Source organism: Garra rufa, chromosome 12, assembly GCF_049309525.1.
Source record: "Garra rufa chromosome 12, GarRuf1.0, whole genome shotgun sequence".
Taxonomy (NCBI): domain Eukaryota; kingdom Metazoa; phylum Chordata; class Actinopteri; order Cypriniformes; family Cyprinidae; genus Garra; species Garra rufa.
The window spans coordinates 14,431,914-14,453,388 of record NC_133372.1 but is presented as its reverse complement, the minus strand read 5'-3'; the positions used below and the strand labels follow the sequence as shown (position 1 = coordinate 14,453,388).

Below are 21,475 nucleotides of genomic sequence, written 5' to 3'. Positions count from 1 at the left end.
AGTTGTGACTTTTAAAACATGCAATCGCGAGTTAAGTCAGAATTGTGAGATAAACTCTGAGAACATGTCTTTTTTTTCCCTCAAAACTGGACTTTGTAAATCGCAATTACAAGTTTATATCTCATATTTCTGAGGAAAAAGTCAGAATTTGCTAGAAAAAAAGTCAAAATTGTGAGACAAACTCGCAATTACGAGAAAAAAGGTAAAAATTGTGACTTTATCTGATTTTATTTCTCGCAATTGAGTTTAAATCACGTAATTCTGAGAGAAAAGTAAGAATTGCGACTATATCTCACAATTCTGATAACACGCAATTACAATTCTCGCAATTGCGAGAAAAAGGTCAGAATTGTGAGGAAAAAGTCACATTTACCTTTATTTTTTATTCAGTGACTGAAACAGGCGTCACACTTTCTGATATAAAAGAACATATAATTATTATAATTATTATTTTTTCCCTTAAAATGGACTTGATAAATTGCAATTGTCAGAATTGCAATGCAAGTTTATATCTCACAATTCTGAGAAAAAAGTCCGAATTGCAAGAAAAAGTCAGAATTGTGAGATATGAACTCGCATTTTGTGAAAAAAATCTGTTTTTATCTTGCAATTATGACTTTTTCTCACAATTGCGAGTTTATTCCGAAATGTCTCACAATTCTGAGAAAAGTCAGAATCTAAAAAAAATCTAAATTGTGAGAAAAAAAGTCAGAATTGTGAGATAAACACGCAATGCCAGTAAAAAAAGTCAAAATTGCGAGATATAAACTAAAAAATTGCAATTCTGACTTTATTTCTCGCAATTGTGAGTTGATATCTTGCAATTCTTGAGAAAAAAGACAAAAATGGGACTTGATTTCTCACAATTCTTACTTTTTAGCATTCCATTGCAAGTCAATACTCACAGTTCTGTAAGATGTAAACTCGCAACTGTGAGAAAAAAGTCAAAATTGTACAATTAAAAAGTCGCAAAAGTTTGAATAATTTTTTTTTTTTTTTTTTTTACTTTTTTTTTAAGAGCTCACAAAGGCTCCATAGAACTGTAATATTATGAATATTATAAAATATTATTATAGCAGTTCTTTATTTGAATATATTTTACAATTGTAATTATTCCTGTGATGGAAAAGAATTTTCAGCAACCATTACTCCAGTCTTCAGTGTTACATGATCCTTTAGAAATAATTCTGTTGTGATTTGGTACTCAAGAAACATTTATTATTATTATCAATGTGGATAAAAGTTTTTGCTGTTTAATGTTTTGGTAGAAACCATAATACAATACCATTTAAATGTCAGATGATTAAAATAAAAAATAAAGTAATTAATACTGTTATTCAGCAAGGATGCTTTCAACTGATCAAAAGTATTTCAAATAAATGCTTTTCTTTTAAATGTTCTATTAATCAAAAATTCTAAGACAAGTATAATGTTTCCACAAAATAATTAAGCAGCAAAAACTGATTTCAACATCAAAACCATTAATAATAATTAAACTGATGATAATTGAGCACCAGATCAGCCTATTAGAAGGATTTCTGAAGAATCATGTAATATATATGTATAAAATCCTAAGTGATTTTTTGGCTAGAATAAACTGTTAAGTGAACTAGACATAATGCTTGTAATCAAATGTCTGATTTCAGTTTGACATCAACAGGTGATTGTTACTTGCCTCTTTCCCGTGTGTGCCATGTTTGTGTGTGTGTGCACTTGTGAGTGTGAGGTGTGATGCTAGCTGTGACCTCAGACAGAAAATCTTTGAGTGTGCTGTGGGGGGTTCAGGTCCGTCAGCATGGCTTTGCTGCTTTGATTAAGAAGGATGTCACTAAACCATCGATCCCCTGGGCTATTGATTACCTATTTTTTTTATCCATCTGCCTCTCTGATAAAATGTTATCTCCTCTGCACTCTGGCCCCTGACATCCATATATGGCTAATTTGTAATCGGGGTGTCTGAATTTAACCCTTTGAGTCACAGTGGAGTTCATCTTTCAAAGCCCATCATGACTGTGGCGTCCTCTGTTATGAACAGTAGATAGACCATATAAATTATGCATCTTTTTGGTGTTTATATAAGATTATTATTATAACTAAACATGAATAATTTTAATAATTTCAAAAAATTCTAAGACTTATTGTGGCCTCCCTCATTTAACATACTCATTCTATACTAAATTTAAATGTTTTCACTTGAAATGGTGTGAATATGTACACAATATTTACCTAATTTTAAAATATATATTATGAAAAAAGTTCACACAGTACTTTTTTTACTATAAGTGCACAACAAATCTCCATGTTTTCCATTCATTATATTTAATTTAAGAGTATATTAAAACTTTTGTGAGGCACAGAAGTACACTCAATCATACAATTTGGTCACCTTTTCTGGGAGTTGTCGAACATTCAGATGATGAAACATTGAAAATACATCTTTCCACAAGTCTTAGACTATACTTCGCCATCAGTTAAATTAAAATAAATGTCTAATGCAAGATCTGTTCATCAAAACCTGGAAGTGGAAGTGACTTCATTGGTGTTTAGAATAGATTTTTGTCCTTACATCTGTGATCATCGTCTTCCCACTTTGTTCCTGTCCAGATGCTTCTTTTGAGGAGGAATCGTGCCGGTAGGATGTCTGTTCTTTGGTCTCATGAGTTTGGACTCCCTGAGGGGCAGCTGTGTTTTAGGGAACAGCTCAATATCCTCTGCCCAGCTCCCTTCCCCTCCTCGGGGGTATCAGAACTCCCTCTGCCCCTCAGATAGGAGTTGAAGCTGAACTAATCCCGAGTTGTCTGAGAAAGGCTGTTTACTCTGCGGGGATTAACAGAGATTAAGTGCTATCATAGCACAGTTTGAGGAGGGGATGCTGTAAACGATCCAACGATTGCTGATGACCCTTTCCTGTTTGAACGGACACTCCCGTTCTTACACTTTTATGCCACTTCATTCAGCCGCTTCAGTGTATTGCTTGCTTTCTCTCTGTTTGTTTTTACTGAACCTGTGGATTCTTAGTTCCTGATATACAAGCAGAATTGAACTGGTGTGACTTCACAAACAAAATCAGGCCGAGCCGTTAGTTTGGAGTTCATTTCAGAAGTTCGAAACAAACTGCCCAGAAATGTTCACTTCGGTTTGATGATTACATCATTTTTTCTGTTCAGTCCATCGAGATCAATCGCAAGTAAAAATATAGTTGAGAGTTGCTTTATTGTAAAAATTTAAGTTGTAGTTCTAATTGAGAGTGACGCTAACACTGTTTCTTCATATTCTATTGTATTAAAGAGAAGGTTCACCCAACAATTCTGTCATTACTCACTCTCATGTCAGTCCAAACCTGTAAGACCTTTGTTCATCTTAGAAACACAAATTAAGTTATTTTTGATGAAATCCAAGAGCTTTTTGACCCTGCATAGACAGCAATGCAACTACCACTTTCAAGGCACTGAAGGTAGTAAAAACGTTGTTAAATTAGTCCATGTGACATCAATGGCTCAACCATAATTTTATGAAGCTACGAGAATACTTTTTGTGCGCAAAGAAAACCAAAATAATGACTTTATTTAACAATTTCTTCTCTTCCGTATCAGTCTTTGAATGGAGCATTTCGAAACTCTGAATGAGTTACACTAATGAATCACAAAATGATTTACTTTTTCGAAGGGCTTCAATCAGATCGCGTATCGTGATTCATTTTATTTAGACTGGAACTTCAGAGCAGGATTGTGAATCATTTGACTTGGGTAAGGACTTCAAATCCCGTATTGTGAATCATTTGATTTAGATTGGAGCTTTGTGTATCGCAAATCTTTTGATTTAGATCGAAACGGCTGCGTGAATCATTTTGTGAGTTGAATGATTCAAATCAAATGATTTGCCAAACTCAATTTGAAATCCTGATCTGAATCAAATGATTCGATGATTCCGATCTAAGTCAAATAATTTGCAGTCCGCGCTCCAAATCCTGATCTAATGATGGTTCGCGAATCACTTCGGAGCATGAATCAAAATCATTTGATTTAGATCTGAACTTTGGAGTAGGTTTGCAAATCTTTTGCATTAGATCGGAACTTTAAAGTGCAAATCATCAGTCAGATTGGGACATCGGTGCAGGTTTGTGAATCAGTTCATTTAGTTATGGACTTCACGCATAGGGCAAATAATTTGTTTCCAGGATTTCGGAGCGGTTTTGCGAATCTTTTTTTCCGATTTTTTTTTTTTTTTTTTTTTTGAACAGTAGAAAACATTAAACAATTAAGACAGTACAGTTAAAAAAGACAAAACAAAGAACAAAGTATACACAAATCCAAATCCTTTAAGAAAATGAACTGTGGTTTTGCTATAGTAGATGTGTAGTATATGTTGTAATACTTTAGTAGTAATACTTTGCATTAGCTTCACTTTATTTTTGCCATTTTGTTTTATTAGTATATTTTTATTTATGCATTTCTCTTTTTTTAGAATTTGAAAGAGAAGACATTGTTAAGTGAGATCTCTAATTGAAGTCCTTGAAAATCAAAAAAGTAATGTTGGAAAAATCCTTAAGTTCTGGAATTTTCATTTTACAATATCTGTACAAACCCTGAAATAAACAAGATGTGACTTGACTATAATCAGATACCACTGTCATTTTTATAATATATTTATTATGATATTGAGATGAAAGCACAAAGCACATATTTACATGTTCATCTAATTATGTTGGCTTGGAGAGCCAACATACTGTTATGCTATTTAAACTTATTATTATTAATCTTCTGAGCCGAAATTCTATACGCTACTCCTCCTAGGCCTTTAATGCCACAAGCCCCAAACTTGGCAGAGACCTGGGCCCTGACCACGAGATGTTGCTATATCTATTTGGACTGATCAGACTTAGAGTTTATTAATTATTAATTTTTGAATATGAAAAATTCCCCATAGACTTACATGGGCTGAGAAAAATGTGCCCTCCAAAGGAGCGATTCCACTCAACAGGAGAGCGGTGACCTACTTTCACTTTGAAATCGGTGGAAAATGCAAATAAATACCGCCTTTAACATTAAAATATTCCAGCGATTTAATTCTAAATACCCATTAGAACACATCAAGACCTAAATTCAGCTGTTTGTGAGCTGTTTTATTCAAAACCGAAAGCTTTCCTTCAGCGCGTACATTCTCTGTATATGTGGTCACAAACGACATCATTTGCATGAATTTGACTGCCTTTAAAATTAAAATATTACAGCGATTTAATTATAAATACCCATTAGAACACATCAACAGCTAAATTCAGCTGTTTGTGAGCTGTTTTATTTCCAAGTTAAAGCGCTGTCTTCAGCAAATGTGTTACACAGTCGCGCTTCACGGCTCGGAGATCCCCGTGTGCGAACTATAGATCACTGAACGTCTTTTAAAAGCATTTAAATAAAAACACTCCAGCGATTGTACACAATAAATATAGAAGAACATTTAAAAGACCTACATTGAGTGCAAATGAGCTGTTTCATATGTTTAACTAACTAACATGTGATGCACGGCTCAGTTATCCGTCTGTGTCAACAAAGACATCATTTGCACGTCTTTTAAAGATATTTGAATGCAAACACTCCAGCGATTCAACACAATAATAGTAGAGTAATGTATTAAAAAGGTTAAATGCTTGCTTATTTCTGTTTGTGTGGTCAACTGCACAGCAACGCGTCGTGGCTTTGACGCACGCGCTCCACACTACATTAATCCTCGCTTCTGCCAATAAGAAACACTTCTCTCGGACAAACACAGACAAGATAATTTCAAAATACATCATAGCTTAACGAATATAAACAGTTGTTTATGTCTCAAGTGAACATGAATTGTTGAGAAATAAATCGGATGTGGATCATTATATTGGATTTCAACATTAAAGCGGGCGCATTCTGCTTTCTGTCTTCAATGTTACTCCATGAAAAAAAATTTGTCCACTTTTCTTTGCTTCTTTTATGTATTTATATATGCATTTATTTATTGCCCTAACAAGAATCAATATATAATAAAAACTATGCAATGTTAATATGATTCAGAGATGAAGGCAATAATGGTAATGTCCACAATAGGAGGCCACAGGATAACTAATCCTTCAAGATCTCAATTCAAAGACTATTTACAGTGTTTCATTTAGGTGAGAGAACTTTGAAAATAGCAAACAGGGAAAACAATTACAAGCATATAAAAACAATACAAATATTTTTTTCACATCCAGCTAGCCAACTCTGTTGAACCTGTTGTCATAGCCTAGTATGCTTTTTTTTTATTAGAATATGAAATAGCAAGGGCGCATTTTCGCAGCGGGGCAGCTCGAGAACGCCGAACACACAAGTGTTCTGGCACTTTTGCCCCAAGGCTGCCCGGTTTGGCTCTCCAAGCCAACATTTAAAGTTTGTCATCAAACTTTAGCTTCTAGTTGCCACTTACAGTAGCAATGGTGTCGGGATGTTTCAAATTTCTTTTTAACCCTAAGCAAACAACGAAAAAAATCTTTGATGTTAGTGTGTTGGGGCATTTACAGTCCATGAAGTGAGACATAAATTGACAGCAACTGTTCAAAATGTCTCCTTTGGTTGTATTGTTCTGCTCAGTCTAATATTTTTTTTAAGGTCTAGATGCAGCTGTGTGTAATGGAGATGTGAGCGCTAGCAAATGTTTGTCACTGGACTGGGAACGAAATCAAAAAGCTGTACACGAATCCCATCAAATTTTAAATGTCATTTGGAATGAGAACCAGATCAAAACATGCCACCGGTGTGAGCCATGTGTCGACAGCCCAACATTAATTCAATCCTGAGTCTAAATCTGGTTTTGGTGTGTGTGTACTTTCAGAGAGGAACGTGAGCGCTGGATCAGAGCCAAATATGAGCAGAAGTTGTTTTTGGCATCGCTGACGTGCACAGAGCTGACTCTAGGACAGCAGTTACTGCGGGCCACGGCGGAGGAAGACCTGCGCTTCGTGGTCATACTGCTGGCCCATGGCTCCAGAGATGAGGTCAACGAAACCTGTGGGGAAGGTGATGGCCGGACAGCCCTGCACCTGGCCTGCCGCAAGGGGAGTGTTGTGATCACGCAACTGCTCATATGGGTAAGAGCTACACTTTTTTTAACAACCTAATCTCATGACGAAAACATACCTGTGGGAACTTTTTCACAAGACGCAGAATATGTACCACCATGTGCATTTCCTGACATATTCAATGTGAAATGTCCACTTAAAATAACTAGGGCTGCCCCCTAAAAGTCGACAAGAAGAGGATGTGAAAATCGTTTTAGCCACTTAGTCGCAGAAAAAAATAATTGCACAAAAGTGGCCGAAGTCATGCAGTCTGTGACGGACAGATCGTTAACGGCTGGTCTGTGTGGTAATATAGTACATTTGGTAGGACATCCAAACACTCACCTATCAATATGGCTTTTCATCTGAAATATGTCAGTAGTACCAACTTTACATGGTCACTCAGTTTAATGTTAACCTAGAAAAATATGCACTTTTCAAGCATCTGTGAGAAGTGTGGAAGCTGAATAGTAGTGCGCTTACTGCATGACAGATGGAGGCGCCGGTGTGGTCACTTGCTCTTAAAATATTCCGCCATTTTTGGTCGTACATATAAAAAAAAGTAATACATCCTTTGAATCTGTAAAAACGAAACGTTGCGCTTTTGTAAAATAATGAAAGCAAACAGGATGCAATTAATGCCGTCTCAGTCTATGTGAACTTGAGTGCAAAACTTTGAAACTATGTGTATACTTGCCTCACAGACATGAAAAATATATCTATAGAGAGTGAAATGTCTACTACTTTAACAAATATTCTCAGATTATGTGATCCATATGAACATGCATACAGGCACATCACTACTGCGGAGATGACAGTGCCGCCAACTTCATCTCTTAAGCTGAAAACAAAGAAATCATTTTTCTTTGTACACATTCCTAATTATTATATCTGCCGGTGCACTGTGGCAAGGTTTTTTTCCATGCTCAGGCTCATTATTATGATTTACATGGTTTATTAAGAATCATGCGACAAATAGTCAACTAATGCTATTAGTCTACTAGTTGACCAGAAAAATCTTTAGTTGAGGGCAGCCCTAAAAATAACATACGATCTGCGCTACAGCTAAAAACGCAATCGCAATCATGCAGTTTTAGCTAGTTTTTTGATCTCTCATCTTTCAGCTCATCGTGAGTCATGTTTTTCACGGGATTCCTACCCAAGGATTCTGCGTCCTAAGTCCAATTCTGTGCCGGCTGAGCTACCGAACAAGCTTGCTTATGTCCAGAAATCGAAACATATGGAGCTGTAATCATAACTGTGTACAAAAACGATTACAAGTCCTCACTGTTTTTCCACCTCTAGTGTTAATTTCTCTTGAAATCTGCAGTGACTTATTGGTATGTTTTTCGCATCTTGCAAAACATGGTACGTGGGACACAATTGAGTCATTTATGCTGGAACCACTTCAAATTAAAATAAATTTTTTAAATTTCAACATCGTTTGCCTTGTAATGATTTTAAAAAGCATGCAGTTATGGGTGAAAAGGAGCTTTTCACTGTTTTAAAGCGATCTAATCGGATTGCGTATTGCGAATCACAAATTATTTGATTTAGACCGGGACTTAGGAGCGGGTTTGTGAATCATTTAACTTAGGAACTTCAAATATATACTTCTTGGTACATATTTCACATCTTGCGAAAAAGTACCAACAGGTAAATTTTCGTAATGAGATTGCGTCGTTTTTTTTTAATCATGCAACAAATAACTGGCCCTTTTCACAACAAATGTGAAACTTAAGAAGCTCAACGGGTCTCAGTATCAATCAATGTACTATCAGTAACAGCACAGGGTGTCTCAGACTTTCCCTTATTTACTCTTATGGTAATTTTCTGAACTTAGGGTCTTAATATCACGTTCTCTCGCTAACTCTCTTTTATCTCTCTCTGTAGTACGGCGTTGACATCATGGCACGGGATGCTCACGGCAACACCGCACTGGCGTACGCACGGCAAGCTAACAGTCAGGAGTGTATGGACGTCCTCCTTCAATACGGCTGTCCTGACGAGCGTTACCCGCTCATGGCCACACCAAACCTGTCACGCAGAAACAATAACCGCAATAATAGCTGCAGCAGCATGAACAGTGCAGTTATATGAGAAATACACTCACACACATGAACTCCCTCCCTCCCTACACACACCTTCATATGTACAGCTCCACCACTACATCAGAATCATGAGACTATACCAGACTCAAGGGAAAGACCCCGACCCCAACACTGATGATGATGATGATGATGACGATGAAGCAGCATGAGCAGAGCTACTGTGTTTGCCTGACTTTACAATCCCACCGGTTGAAAATGCTGTCGTGGCAAAGGCTTGGCCAATCATGTGTCATCCCTTTTTGTTTTTGGGAGAGTGTCCCACATCCAATGTCTCGCTGCATTGTGGAACAAAAATGTAAACAATCCCAGACTTTCTGACTGCGCCAGTTTAAACTACCAAGTGCATGATGGGAGAATAAGGTGTGGATTTGGTAACTCATGAGCAGGTGATCATACTCTTCTTTGTGGTGTCTAATAGATGACAAAGAAAGATGGGCTAAGGCAGCGTGGGATGCCGGATCTTCAAAATGACCCGGAAGAACCGGAGAACTTCCCTTGTTTGCTGTGTGTCTGGACTTCCTCCTTCCACTTTGACTCTGATTTTTCTGTCTGATCTCATTCTCTCAGACTTTTCTTTGCAGCTGTTCTTACTCTTTTCTTTTTTCAGTCAGTATGTCCAATAATTTTTTTAAAAAGGAATGTGAAAGGATGTAATGACATTTTTTGGAAATCGCCCAAATATCGAGTCAGTTTGAAGTTTAAAGTTGGTCTTTTAAAGTGTTTTTGTTTTAACATTGTTGGGTAACATTTGTCTTGAGTGCTGATTGCTGGACCAACGGAAGATCTTAAAAATGAGTGTTTTAAGATTTACGTTTCTCAGAGGTAAAAGGGAATACATTGTTATTTTCACCAGCTTTTATTTCACTTTTTTTTTAATCTTTAAAAACGTCAGTCTAGCTTTATATGTTGCCCATCCATTGGCTCATACTTCAGCTTACTTTTCAGTGAAGTGTGAAAACACAAATTCAGATGAAGCGTACAATAACTCAGAATTCAGAAGTGCAGGGCTGAAACTTAGCCTGACCTCAAGTATTCGTCATTAAAAGTTCCATCAGGACTTTTTGTCACTCAAAAGACTGAAGTCTGCTTACGGTGGGCGTTGCTTTCATACAGTGACGTGACTCTCTCAGGTCTGTCTGTTGCTGTTCACACACTTTTCACTGCAGAGTCCTGAACCTCACGTATCTCAACAAAGAGAAGGGCTCTCTGGGTCTTCAATCCCAATCTGTACATACTCTTCTTCCTTCTCTTTCTCATTCTGTTTTTGTTTCTCTAAGTAGTGTACTATATAGAAAAGTATTTCAACAATGCTCCCCCTGACAAAAGTGGTTATTATTATATATTTTTACCTCACCCTCTTCTCGTTTCAGTGCACGTGAAGGTGTCCGAAGTTGCAAGTGTGCCTGTTTGAGTCGATTCCCTTTCTCTGAATCGTTCTTCATAGCTTAGTTTTCCTCCTTGCCTTTATCTTCTTCCTTTATCATGTGTCAAGGAGTATTAAAGCAATACGAAGCCAAAATTCAGCCAGGTAGACACATGAGTAATAGTTTTTCAGCGCGTCACCATAGCAGTCCGAGCTGCCGTTGTTATTGAGAGACGTAAAGCCGATGTAAGACTCTGTCTCAGGGCGTATGTATCATTACAGGAGATCCCATGAAGGGTTTGATATTGACTTATTCCGTAATATGATTTGATGGGCTTTGATCATTTAATCTCAGCTCCCATTGATTTTACTCTTCACTAGGTAGTAGAAATGTGAAGGTACTTGGCTTAGGGTTGGAGATGTGAGAAGATTTGTGTTGTAGAGTTTCTGCAGTACAATTGGGAAAGTCTGTAAGCTAGTTGATAGACATTTGGGACTGTGTAGAGAATCTTAAATAGTTGCAGTGTCAGTGAGAGTTGAAAAGCTTTAGTGAAGGACGTGAGGATAGAACTATGAGAGAAACATTGAGGTATGTTGATTTTCAGCTCGTATGGGTGGAGTTTTCGCCTTGTAAATAACGTAGCAGGCCTTTAGAGGCTTTACCACAGTAACCATTATTTATGACTAAATGCACTACAGAACACAGATCACTTGTTGTGAAGAACCCACAATATAATGTCCACTTTGAATCCTTTCTGTGGAAAAACAGTCGTTTTTGTTTTTGACCTTTTGCATGAATGGATGTAAATGTTCTCTTCCTTGTGTAAATGTCTTCGTCTTCATAAAAATGACTGTACCCTGACAGGTGATGCTAAAGAAATGCTTTTTATCAACTTGCGAACAATTTGTTTGCGCTTGTCCTCCCGTCTGCTTCTTTTGTAATTCATTTCCATGGCTAAATCATCTTTTTGGATCATCTGTCTATCTGTAAGTGAATAAAGCAAGCATGAATGAGCAAAATAGACCAGATGTAACAGCAACCAAAGCATCACGTCACCCCAGACCTACAGGGGCTTTATCATACGTTCCAAGTTGCTTGAACATATCCTCGGCTTTATTTCCGTTTCCATTCACCAGTTGTCGCTTTGTGTAAATAGATGTAAAAATGGAGAAACGCGTAGTGTTTGTTTACTTTGTTTTTTGTTTGTGTTTGTTACCTCATTTCAATGACAGTCTCCATGTTACGTTCGAACCCAAGAGACCCGTTTAATTATTTATGAATATGCTAATCTGAAAGGGGAGGAGCTCTCTCTTACACTACTTGGGTTTTGCATTTGTTCCTTTATTCAGTCCATTGGCATCACAAACCATCAATTCTGATTCGAATTATCGGTGTTGTATTTCTAATTATTATTGTTATTATATTGAGTTTGTGTCAGCTGTACAGTACTGTGTTGAAAAATTATACCTGATGCAGAGTCTTATACTGTATGTGTCTCTTTTCAATAAAAAGCTTCTTAATATAATGTTTTCTTTTTGATGTTTATCCTTTTATTATGTTTATTCTGAGAATAAACACACACACACACACACTATGTAACTAACTTCATATATTTATTCATAATATTTGTGACCCTGGACCACAAAACCAGTCATAGGGGTAATTCTGTTGAAATTGAGATAAATAAGCTTTCTATCGATATATGGTTTGTTAGGATAGAACAATATTTGGCTGAGATACAACTAATTAAATATCTGGAAGCTGAGGGTGCAAAAAAATCAAAATAGTGAGAAAATTGCCTTTAAAGTTCTCCTAATGAAATACTTAGTAATGCATATTACTAATCAAAAATGAAGTTTTGATATATTTATGGTAGGAAAGTTACAAAATATCTTAATGGAACACGATCTTTACTTAATATCCTAATGATTTTTGGCGTAAAAGAAAATAATTTTGACTCATACAGTGTATTTTTGGCTACTGCTACAAATATACCAGGATTGGTTTTGTGGTCCAGGGTCACATTTATATTATATATTGGGGTTTACGCAGTATATTCACAGTATCAATAGCCAATTTACAGTAAGATATATTCATATTCAACATATTAGAATGGATTCTGAAGGATCACGTGAAACTAAAAACCGAATAACTATGCTGAAAATATTCTAAAATATAATAAAACAAAGTAGTATTTTCAAATTGTAATAATATTTCACAATATTTCAGTAGTGACGAATTTGGGGATAGAACTGCACAATTACTAGAAATGTGTACCTTGTATATTATATAATTTGCATACATACACAACTTGTGGGGAAAAAAAACATATTCTCCTCCAAAAACCTTTTCAGCTCTGACTTTGACAATATTTATATATGGGCCATTCTACATATAACATAATTCTATAATCTAGCTAGCTAGCTATACACACTCACACATCAATGCATAATATTTTTATATTACAGTTACTTATTGTATATACAGTATATATAATTGATATTGAAATATTATATCAAGTACTTGTCAAAAGTTTGGAAACTATTATTTTTTTTAATGTTTTTAAGTCTCTTATGCATTTATTTGATCTAAAATACAGTAAAACAGTAATATTGTGAATATTGTTTTACTGTATTTTTGATCAAATAAATGCATTTTTTTCTTTATATATATATATATATATATATATATATATATATATATATATATATATATATATATTTTTTTTTTTTTTTTTTAAATAAAAAGATATTTTTAAAAACAACAATGGAAAAAAATACAAAAATCATTTCAAAATCATTTTCATAAATTTAAATTTAGGGATTGGGGTTCGGGACAGACACCTCCTAATTGCAAGTACCCACTAAATGATGATTTTATATATATCAGGCTTACTGATATTTTAGATATTATTGTGGGTTTCAGTAGATAATAAAAGGGATCTTAGTAGATTTGAACACTGAAATTCTTTTTAAATGTATTTTTCGGTTGTGAGACAGCAGTTTGCACCAATTCTGTATTTAAAAATATCACACTAACTCAGTAGGTTTTTACTAATACAAATCAGCTCTGTGTTTCAGAAACTGTTCAGGCAAGTAAAGGCACACATACGTATGTTTCTCACATCCGCAGCCCGAATGCCTAGTTTGGGTTTGTCAGCGGGTTCGATCGGCTCTCTGGCCTCCGCGGTGCAGATGAAGGCGTTAAAGCCGGGCCCTGCCGACTCACTGTGTCTCTAATGAGATAAAGATCCTCTAATCCCCTTCTCATCCTCTCCCTCTCAGGAAGAGAGCCGCAGCTCCACAAAACATCCAAAGAGGGGATGCGGGGCTTGATTCTGCCCCCACAAAAGCCCCCTGACCGGGAGGACAAAAGAGGCCTCGGCGGCCCAGGAAAACAGATGTAATTAAAGAGATTAGACAAGGCAGAGAGGCAGAGAGAGAAAAAAGAGCAATCTATAGAAAGAGGAAATGTTTCGTGGTTGAGAGGGGAAGTGGGGAGCGTGATTATGAGTTAGTGACAGGAAGTGTGTTTGTTTTCTTATAATTCCTTTCACAAACATTTGCAGCTTGTAAGCTGTTGAAGGTTGACAGGCTGAAGGAGCCATGGGAAATGAATCCTTAAAATGTCAGTGGTGGTCCAGAACCACGAAACCCTGAAGCATCTTGTCCAGATCTAGTCTGATCATCTCTCATCATAAATCAGTTCCACTTAGAAATCCAATGAGGCAAAGCACTGGTTCAGTGCATTAACAGAGCTGTTCATCTATCATGATATGTGTGTGTGTCTCTCTCTGTGTGTGTGTCCCTCTCAAACACACAATAATGGCATTAGAAATGCTAGAGAAGCCCTGAAATGAGGCGTGAGCTGTACCATCATGTTGTGATGATAATCCAAATGTTCAGAGAGAAAGAGCTGGAAGACCACATCTTCTAATCCTGCCATTTAGATGGGTGTGTTGTCACACATTTTCTTTTAATCTTAATTTTTGGTAATTTCTGTGAATTCAGTGTCTCAAAATTTAAAAGAATCCATATTTCTCTGCTACAAATTATAGTAGTTAATAAATCTTCTAAATTGTGTGATTTATTGTCAAGAGATTTAAAGTGTTGTACTTGTCTCTCAGTTCCAAGCGTATGTGTAAATTTACTGTGGTAATCAAATGTACTTGTTTAAAATGCTTTTGCCCAGTCTTAATGTTACTTTAAACACTTTCATTCGAAATGGCCAATATATAATTAAGTCCAAAATAGAAAATTGTGTCATTTATTTACACTGTTTATTTATTTATTTGTAACCCTGAACCACAAGACCAGTCTTAAGTAGCAAAGGTATATTTGTAGCAATAGCCAAAAATATATTGTATGGGTCAAATTTTTTTCTTTTATGACAAAAATCATTAGGATATTAAGTAAAGATCATGTTCCATAAAGATATTTTGTAAATTTCCTACTGTAAATATATCAGAACTTAATTTTTGATTAGTAATATATATCGCTAAGAACTTCATTTGGACACCTTTAAAGGTGATTTTCTCAATATTTATATATATTTTTCAAATAGTTGTGTCTCGGCCAAATATTGTCCTATCCCAACAAACTATACATCAATGGAAAGTTTATTTATTCAGCATAAATTGACCATTATTACAGGTTTTGTGGTCCAGGGTCACATTTATTTATTTATTGGCCACAGATTATTTAATTAAATGTAATTAATGTAATATATAAATGTATTTGTTATACATCAAATTAAACAAAAATCTTTAGATGATCCCTTTTCTTTTATTTAACATGCCATATGATTAGGAATTATAATTGACATGAAATTGTAATTACTTACCTTTTGCTTTTTTTGTAAATCATTTATATTTTACAGAGAATCTGTTAATGCGATATATATGTATTTATGACAGTGTTTTCATATCTGTTGCTTATTTATAATTGGTGTTTAGTTGTATTACAACTCACACTATACAACTCACTCAATACACAAACTGGCTTAATGCTCATTAAAAAAAATCATATTTCATTATTAATAGCAGTTGTGCATGTCACTGTAAAATAATAAGATTGGGATTTTCCCGTATTAGCCTAATTATATTTATGAGGGGAAAAAAATCAAAAATCAAAATCTATAACCTACTGCTTTATTGTGATAAATGATCTAGATTTTGCTTAAAGCACTGACATGGTTTGTTTATTACTGGTAAAGGATTAAATAACATTTTATTAATTGAATTAAGTATTTGATGCTTTATATGTAGGTTTTCTCTTAATGCACAAATCTATAAATGATTTTGTCGTAATAAAAAACAGTCCTGTTAAAAATGGCTTTGAAAAAGTATTGTATGTATCTTTGTGATTCTCTCATTACTTTGTTGTTTAATTTAAATCTGAGAGCAACTTCTCAGCATATGTGTGTGTTTGAGCAGTCTTATTGGTTCTGCAGCCGGTGCTCTCCGTCAGGATTAATCATTGGAGGTTAATTTGACGCTGTTAATTTAGTGCAGGAGGGACATGCTGGAGTGAAAAGCTGAGGCCCGAGCCAATCCCCCCGGGCCCATTTATCTGTCAGCCACCACGGCCAGCCTTGATTACAATTTGCAAAAAATTCATTAGAGTTAAGGCAATTGTCAGATCTCTCGTTCTCTCTCTCTCTCATCACTGTTCTTCTGGAAATGTCTTTCTGTTCAGTTTTCGTGTCTCTCATAATATACATGAATGCACTGTCTGTTTTCCAAAATCATCCAAACTAGCACATTTCAATTGTCTAAATGCTGGTGTGTATGTGTCTCAATGATGATGAGGCACTGATCATGTCTAATCTATTGCATTATACAACAATAAATCTACTACCAACAATAATTCAATTCCTCTGGGAAGAAAAATGAGTATTTCAGTTCAATAATGAAATTTAGCCTATAAACATTACAGTTTTCAAATTACTCTTATTTAAAAAGGTACGCAAAAACGTTAATAACGTTCAGGATATAATTAAGTAATCATTTCCATAATATTAGTAACATAAGTACTTACCAATTAGGCTATACTTCATTAAAAATCTTAATTCTTAAAATTCATATTAATAATAGGGTAAATATGTTCTCTAATTAATTTTTAAAAGTTTAAATATACATATTACAAATTCTACGCATATTAATAATATTTCAATAAATAATGCACTTATATGGTTATTATGAATCTGTAAAGTGTGGGCATTCAGAAGTTTTAACTGACAAGAGAGAATAATTGGGTTATAAACACGTTTTCCGTAACAAAATGATCTAAACTCGTTTATAATCGGTCAAATATGGAAACCAATTGGAACGAGCGTGTATAAATTGTTAAATCTGGCAGAATATTAAAACATTGGATGAGTTATCATCCAGACACAAATGAAACATATAAAGCTATTAAATATCAATAGGCTAAATATACCATTAACCTATGTATTAAAATGATTTAAAAAAAAAACATTTAATTTATAGGCTACATTCAATTTGTCGCAGTGAGTATGGAAAATGTAAACATAAAATATCGAAATGTTAAGAGCTGCGATGTCTGAATTAGATTATTGTATTGTAATCAGTTGCATATACCGCAGAGGCTGTTTATACGAAATTGTATTTGATTTACATTTGCGTCTCAAGGTTTCCCGACAGGTCCCGTGTGGGCCGAATAAGCTCGTTACGTCTCACCCTATAACGTGAGGCAGGTCCGGAGATCAAGGCTGACACGCGGTTGTGTTCACACACCGTACTGAGTGTCTCTCACCCTGACCCTGAAATCTATTCATGAAGCACAGCCTCCTGTCACAACACCACATTCAAACCTCACAAGGTTAGATGATTTCAGATCATCACTACTAACAGGGCACAAACTGCGCGGAACAGATGGCGCGAACACAAATCCGTTTTGCTATGGAGTAAAACATTAATATTAGCCTATTATGAATACGAATACTAATACTACTAATAATTATAATAATAGTAATGTTTAGTTAGTTATTATTATTGTTAATATTAGTTTCTAATGATGTAGAGAAAATAGACAAATAATGTAAAGAAAAAAGTTTAAAAAGCTTGTTAAAATTAGCCCACTCAAATTTGAGACTGTACAAACATTTAACCTACCGTTTGAGTAATTTTTCCACCACACGCACATAAGTGGATGAAGTGATTACGTGTTGCATTTCAAAAAAGACAAATTGTTTACAATTGTTTATGGTCCAGCTTTAATCCACACAATATTCTGAAGTCAGTAAACTCATGAAACGTTAGCAAGTTTTTTTTTCTTCTCTCACAATATTAAATAAATTAGCAGCGTGCCCGTGACGTCTGAAAAGGTTACAGAAAAAAAGGAAAATGCAAGAAAACAAACCAAAAATTAAAATATAGGCAATTTACCATAAAAATAAACAGCACATATTTAACAGATCGTTTTTTAAATTCAAGGGAATGGTGTTAATTTTACTATTAATTGAATCATATTGTGTTCTTCAGCAGAGACCAGAAGTGCTCCTTTTAGGATAATATTCATCTCTGCCAAAAACACAAGAACTAGACAGTCACACAAAACTAAACATAAAACCGATTCTTTTCTTTTAAATACATAGGTGGAGTTTCCTGAACTAAAATTTGTTCGAGGTTTGGTCCAAAGTTGGAAATCAAACTGCAGTTTCTCCCAGGAAGAGGTCTTAGTTTCGAGCTGAGTCTGTTGCTTCTTTTTTCCTCGTTTGAACAACGCTGTTGTTTAAACGAAAAACTATATATCAGCTGGAGAGTTTGCTTGTCCTGGGTTCCTCAGAAACATCAGCCTCAAGAACAGTTTGGTCATATTTAGTTTTCGCTGATTTAGTCCTCTAGTATCTAAGCCCAGTGTATCAAGGTCTGGCCTGTTCTAACTGTTGGTGTTGGCTGCGTATCGCAAACCGACTAACATGCACCGGAATGGGAACCACAATTTTCGGGTTTCTGGAGGGCTCTCCGGTTTTGGAGTTCACATTGCCCGCTTTGACCCGTTTCCACTTGGCTCTCCGGTTCTGAAACCAGATCTTGACCTGCACCTCGCTGAGCTTTAAGGCATGTGCGATCTGTGAGCGTTCTGTGAGGGAGAGATATTTCTTACAGTGAAACTCCTTCTCCAGTTCTAAAAGCTGCTCGCTTGTAAAAGCGGTCCTCCTTCTCCGATTTTTCCCGGTGGACGTGGTGTTCCCGACCCCATTCCCGCTGTGGACGCCATCGTCCAGTCCTCCGCTGCCGTCTCCATCTTCCTTCTGACACATGGCGTTACCCGGCCCGTTATCATCGGAGCTGTAATCTAAATCACTGTCCATGGAGAAGCTCTCGTCTTTCCTGTGACACTCATCCTCCTTCGTGTCGTCTTTGTTGTGACCTCGCACTATGGGAATAAAATAAAAAGCAGAATTAATTTAAGAACTGCCTTTTAAAAACATGTAAACAATAATTAGCTGTGGGGAAAGTTGTGTTTATTATTCTTGAATAGAGTATATTTGTGAAACCAAGTTGTGTTAACAAGAATCTTATCTGGTCTTGTCTCGCAACACGTTCTTCCTGTTTATTGCTGCCACTTTTACGCGCAATTACGCACGGTGATGGATCCCTCAGGAAAGCAGTTTGTACACCTCAAAACAAGACTTTTGAAATCGGCCTAAAAGTCCCCCTCTTTTCATCTCCTTTTTATTTTTCTGAACAAACTCATAGGCTACTGTACATACAATTTTCGTAATCAAAAATTCAACCTAATGTCAATTTTCTTTACTTTGCAGTCGTAGGCTACTATTATAATGTTGGACTACATTTATTTTACTCTGCATACATATAAATGACCCAGGCGACAGTGAATTTTGCTTACAGTTTTATGGACATTTAAACACCGCTGGCTCTTCGATCCTTCAATTAAAACGAGCTAATTTAGTCATTGATGGCAGCTCGGCCTCAGGCACTATTCCTTGAAACTTGATATGGGCCTTTAATTCGTGTGTGTTACACTGGAATTCTTTAAGCCACAACTTGACATTTTATTTCCGGAGGATTTTATATAATTATTTCTGTCCCACATTTCTTTCCCCCATCGGTGCGACTCTTTAAATTGAATTTAAGTGACAAAATTAATTTTAGCCAAGAATGGCCTACACATTTTGTTTCTAGAAAGCATTAAGAATAAAACGCATGACATGTTCAGACGCAAAACAACATAGGCTAATTTTAAAATTTTTTAGATTATATATATGTTTTTTAACATGTTGAGAAGTGTTTGAGAAAATAATAATATAAGAATCATTAATAACAAGATAAGTCTTGTTAAGAAACCTACTATTATATTAAAGACACTTCAAAAACAACTAGCACTATATTAGGTTATCGTAATCTATTCAGAATGAGCACGGAAAACAAATGCGTGAAGAGTTCTGCAAGCTGTTTTGTCTCACCTGTAGAGGTGTGCACCGACTGCGTGTCGTGAAAAGACGGAAGGGTCGCTGAATCTTTCGTTGAAAACGTTTTTCCATCATCTCCATCCAAACGAATATCCTGAGATTTATCGAACATGGCGTGAAGAGACTGAGAGCCGAGCTTCCTCGCCGCGTCCTGGTGCTGCTGAGACGGCGAGGTGGAGAAGCCGCCGGGTAACGTGGCCATTAGCGTAGATGTGAGCGCCATGCCCTGCGCCAGACTGGAGCAGAACCCGCTGGGTAAGCCCGGGATCGGGTGGTGCGGATGCGTCGCGGGGAGAGCGCTCTGAGGAAGAGTTGGAGGAGGTGGCGGAGGAGGCGGAGGTAGCACCACTGACCGATAGGGCATAAACATGGGATAGCCCGTGTACACGAAATGTCCCGGACTGGGCTGCGGTGGACCTCCGATGAGCGAGTCAATGCTGAATGCGGTGGTGCTTCCCACCGGACGCTGCATCATCATGAACGGTGAACTAAACGCTGCACTCATATGATCTTATATGCACAGTTTATGAAGTCCTGAAGTCTGTGGGAGCAGCTGTCTCCCCCGTGCTTCTCAGTTGAGGATGTCACTCCTGCACAGTGTCATACAATGACACTGGTAATCCTGTGAATGACTTGTATGCGCAGTTCATAAAACCGTTGCATCTGTTTCGACTTAGTTCAGTGCCAAACTATTTTTTTCGTTATACGAATAGAACGAGACAAGTGCATTGAAACACAAACACCGGACGCAAATTCCTTGCTGGATGAGAAAAAGGTCGAGCATCTCAGATGAGCTTTATCGTCCTCCTTTGAGTTATTTCAGCGTCCTTGTCCCTTCTGCTTGGCCGCGTTTCATTTCAACCTGATGGAAGTCACAATAAATTGCTCCTCGCAGCATCAGCTGTGATCATCTACTGAAGTGTGAGTTTGAATTACGCTCCTTCGGTTTAAGCTTCTCCACCATGCGCTCTGGCCACGCCCCCCGCGACTCCGCGCTTGCTATTGGTCCAGTTTCATCCGTTTATGTGGAACTATCCTGACGCTCCAGAGCCGCGAGCGTCGAGCTGGCTGCTGTCTCTTAAATTAGAACGTCACTAACACAGTCTCACATTCCAAAAGAGTCAAAACAAGCATCATGTGAGATGTGATCTGATGTGTGTTTTGGCACTGCAGTTGCAATTGCATTTAATAGTTGTGCTAATGTTTTTCTTGATTTGACTTAATTAAAACCACCCTTTGGCCACAGCGTTTGCAAATTCTGAGATGCAAATTTGTAAATGTAAAATAAAAATTGTTCATTATACAAAACTAATAAATGCCAAATGTTTTTTTTTATTTTTTAAACGTAATAATTTTTAGTTAAACAAATGCAGACAAACATCAAATATACCCCATCAAACCTTCTCAAAATGATCTTTTTTAAGTGTTTTTAACATACTTAACTGAAATAGCATCCTTACATCTGTTTCTAACTG

General features: G+C 36.4%; 2 protein-coding genes across 3 annotated transcripts in view; one reads left to right on the top strand and one right to left on the bottom strand.

Annotated features, from left to right (window-relative positions):
* agap1 (ArfGAP with GTPase domain, ankyrin repeat and PH domain 1) overlaps positions 1–12,066 on the top strand; it is a 185,639-nt gene extending 173,573 nt beyond the window's left edge. For both annotated transcript variants that reach the window (XM_073851257.1, XM_073851258.1), the window contains 2 exons: positions 6,841–7,096; positions 8,960–12,066. In XM_073851257.1, coding sequence (XP_073707358.1) covers positions 6,841–7,096; positions 8,960–9,166 — 463 coding nt within the window. In that variant the 3' untranslated portion in view covers positions 9,167–12,066. The remainder of the gene's footprint in view (positions 1–6,840; positions 7,097–8,959) is intronic.
* A 5,711-nt stretch (positions 12,067–17,777) lies between these two features.
* gbx2 (gastrulation brain homeobox 2) lies at positions 17,778–20,900 on the bottom strand. Its single transcript, XM_073852358.1, has 2 exons — positions 19,995–20,900; positions 17,778–18,943 (listed from the first exon to the last, which is right to left on the bottom strand). The coding sequence occupies exons 1-2, from the start codon at positions 20,503–20,505 to the stop codon at positions 18,426–18,428; spliced, it is 1,029 nt and encodes a 342-aa protein (XP_073708459.1). The 5' UTR covers positions 20,506–20,900; the 3' UTR covers positions 17,778–18,425.
* Between the last annotated feature and the right edge of the window lie 575 nt (positions 20,901–21,475).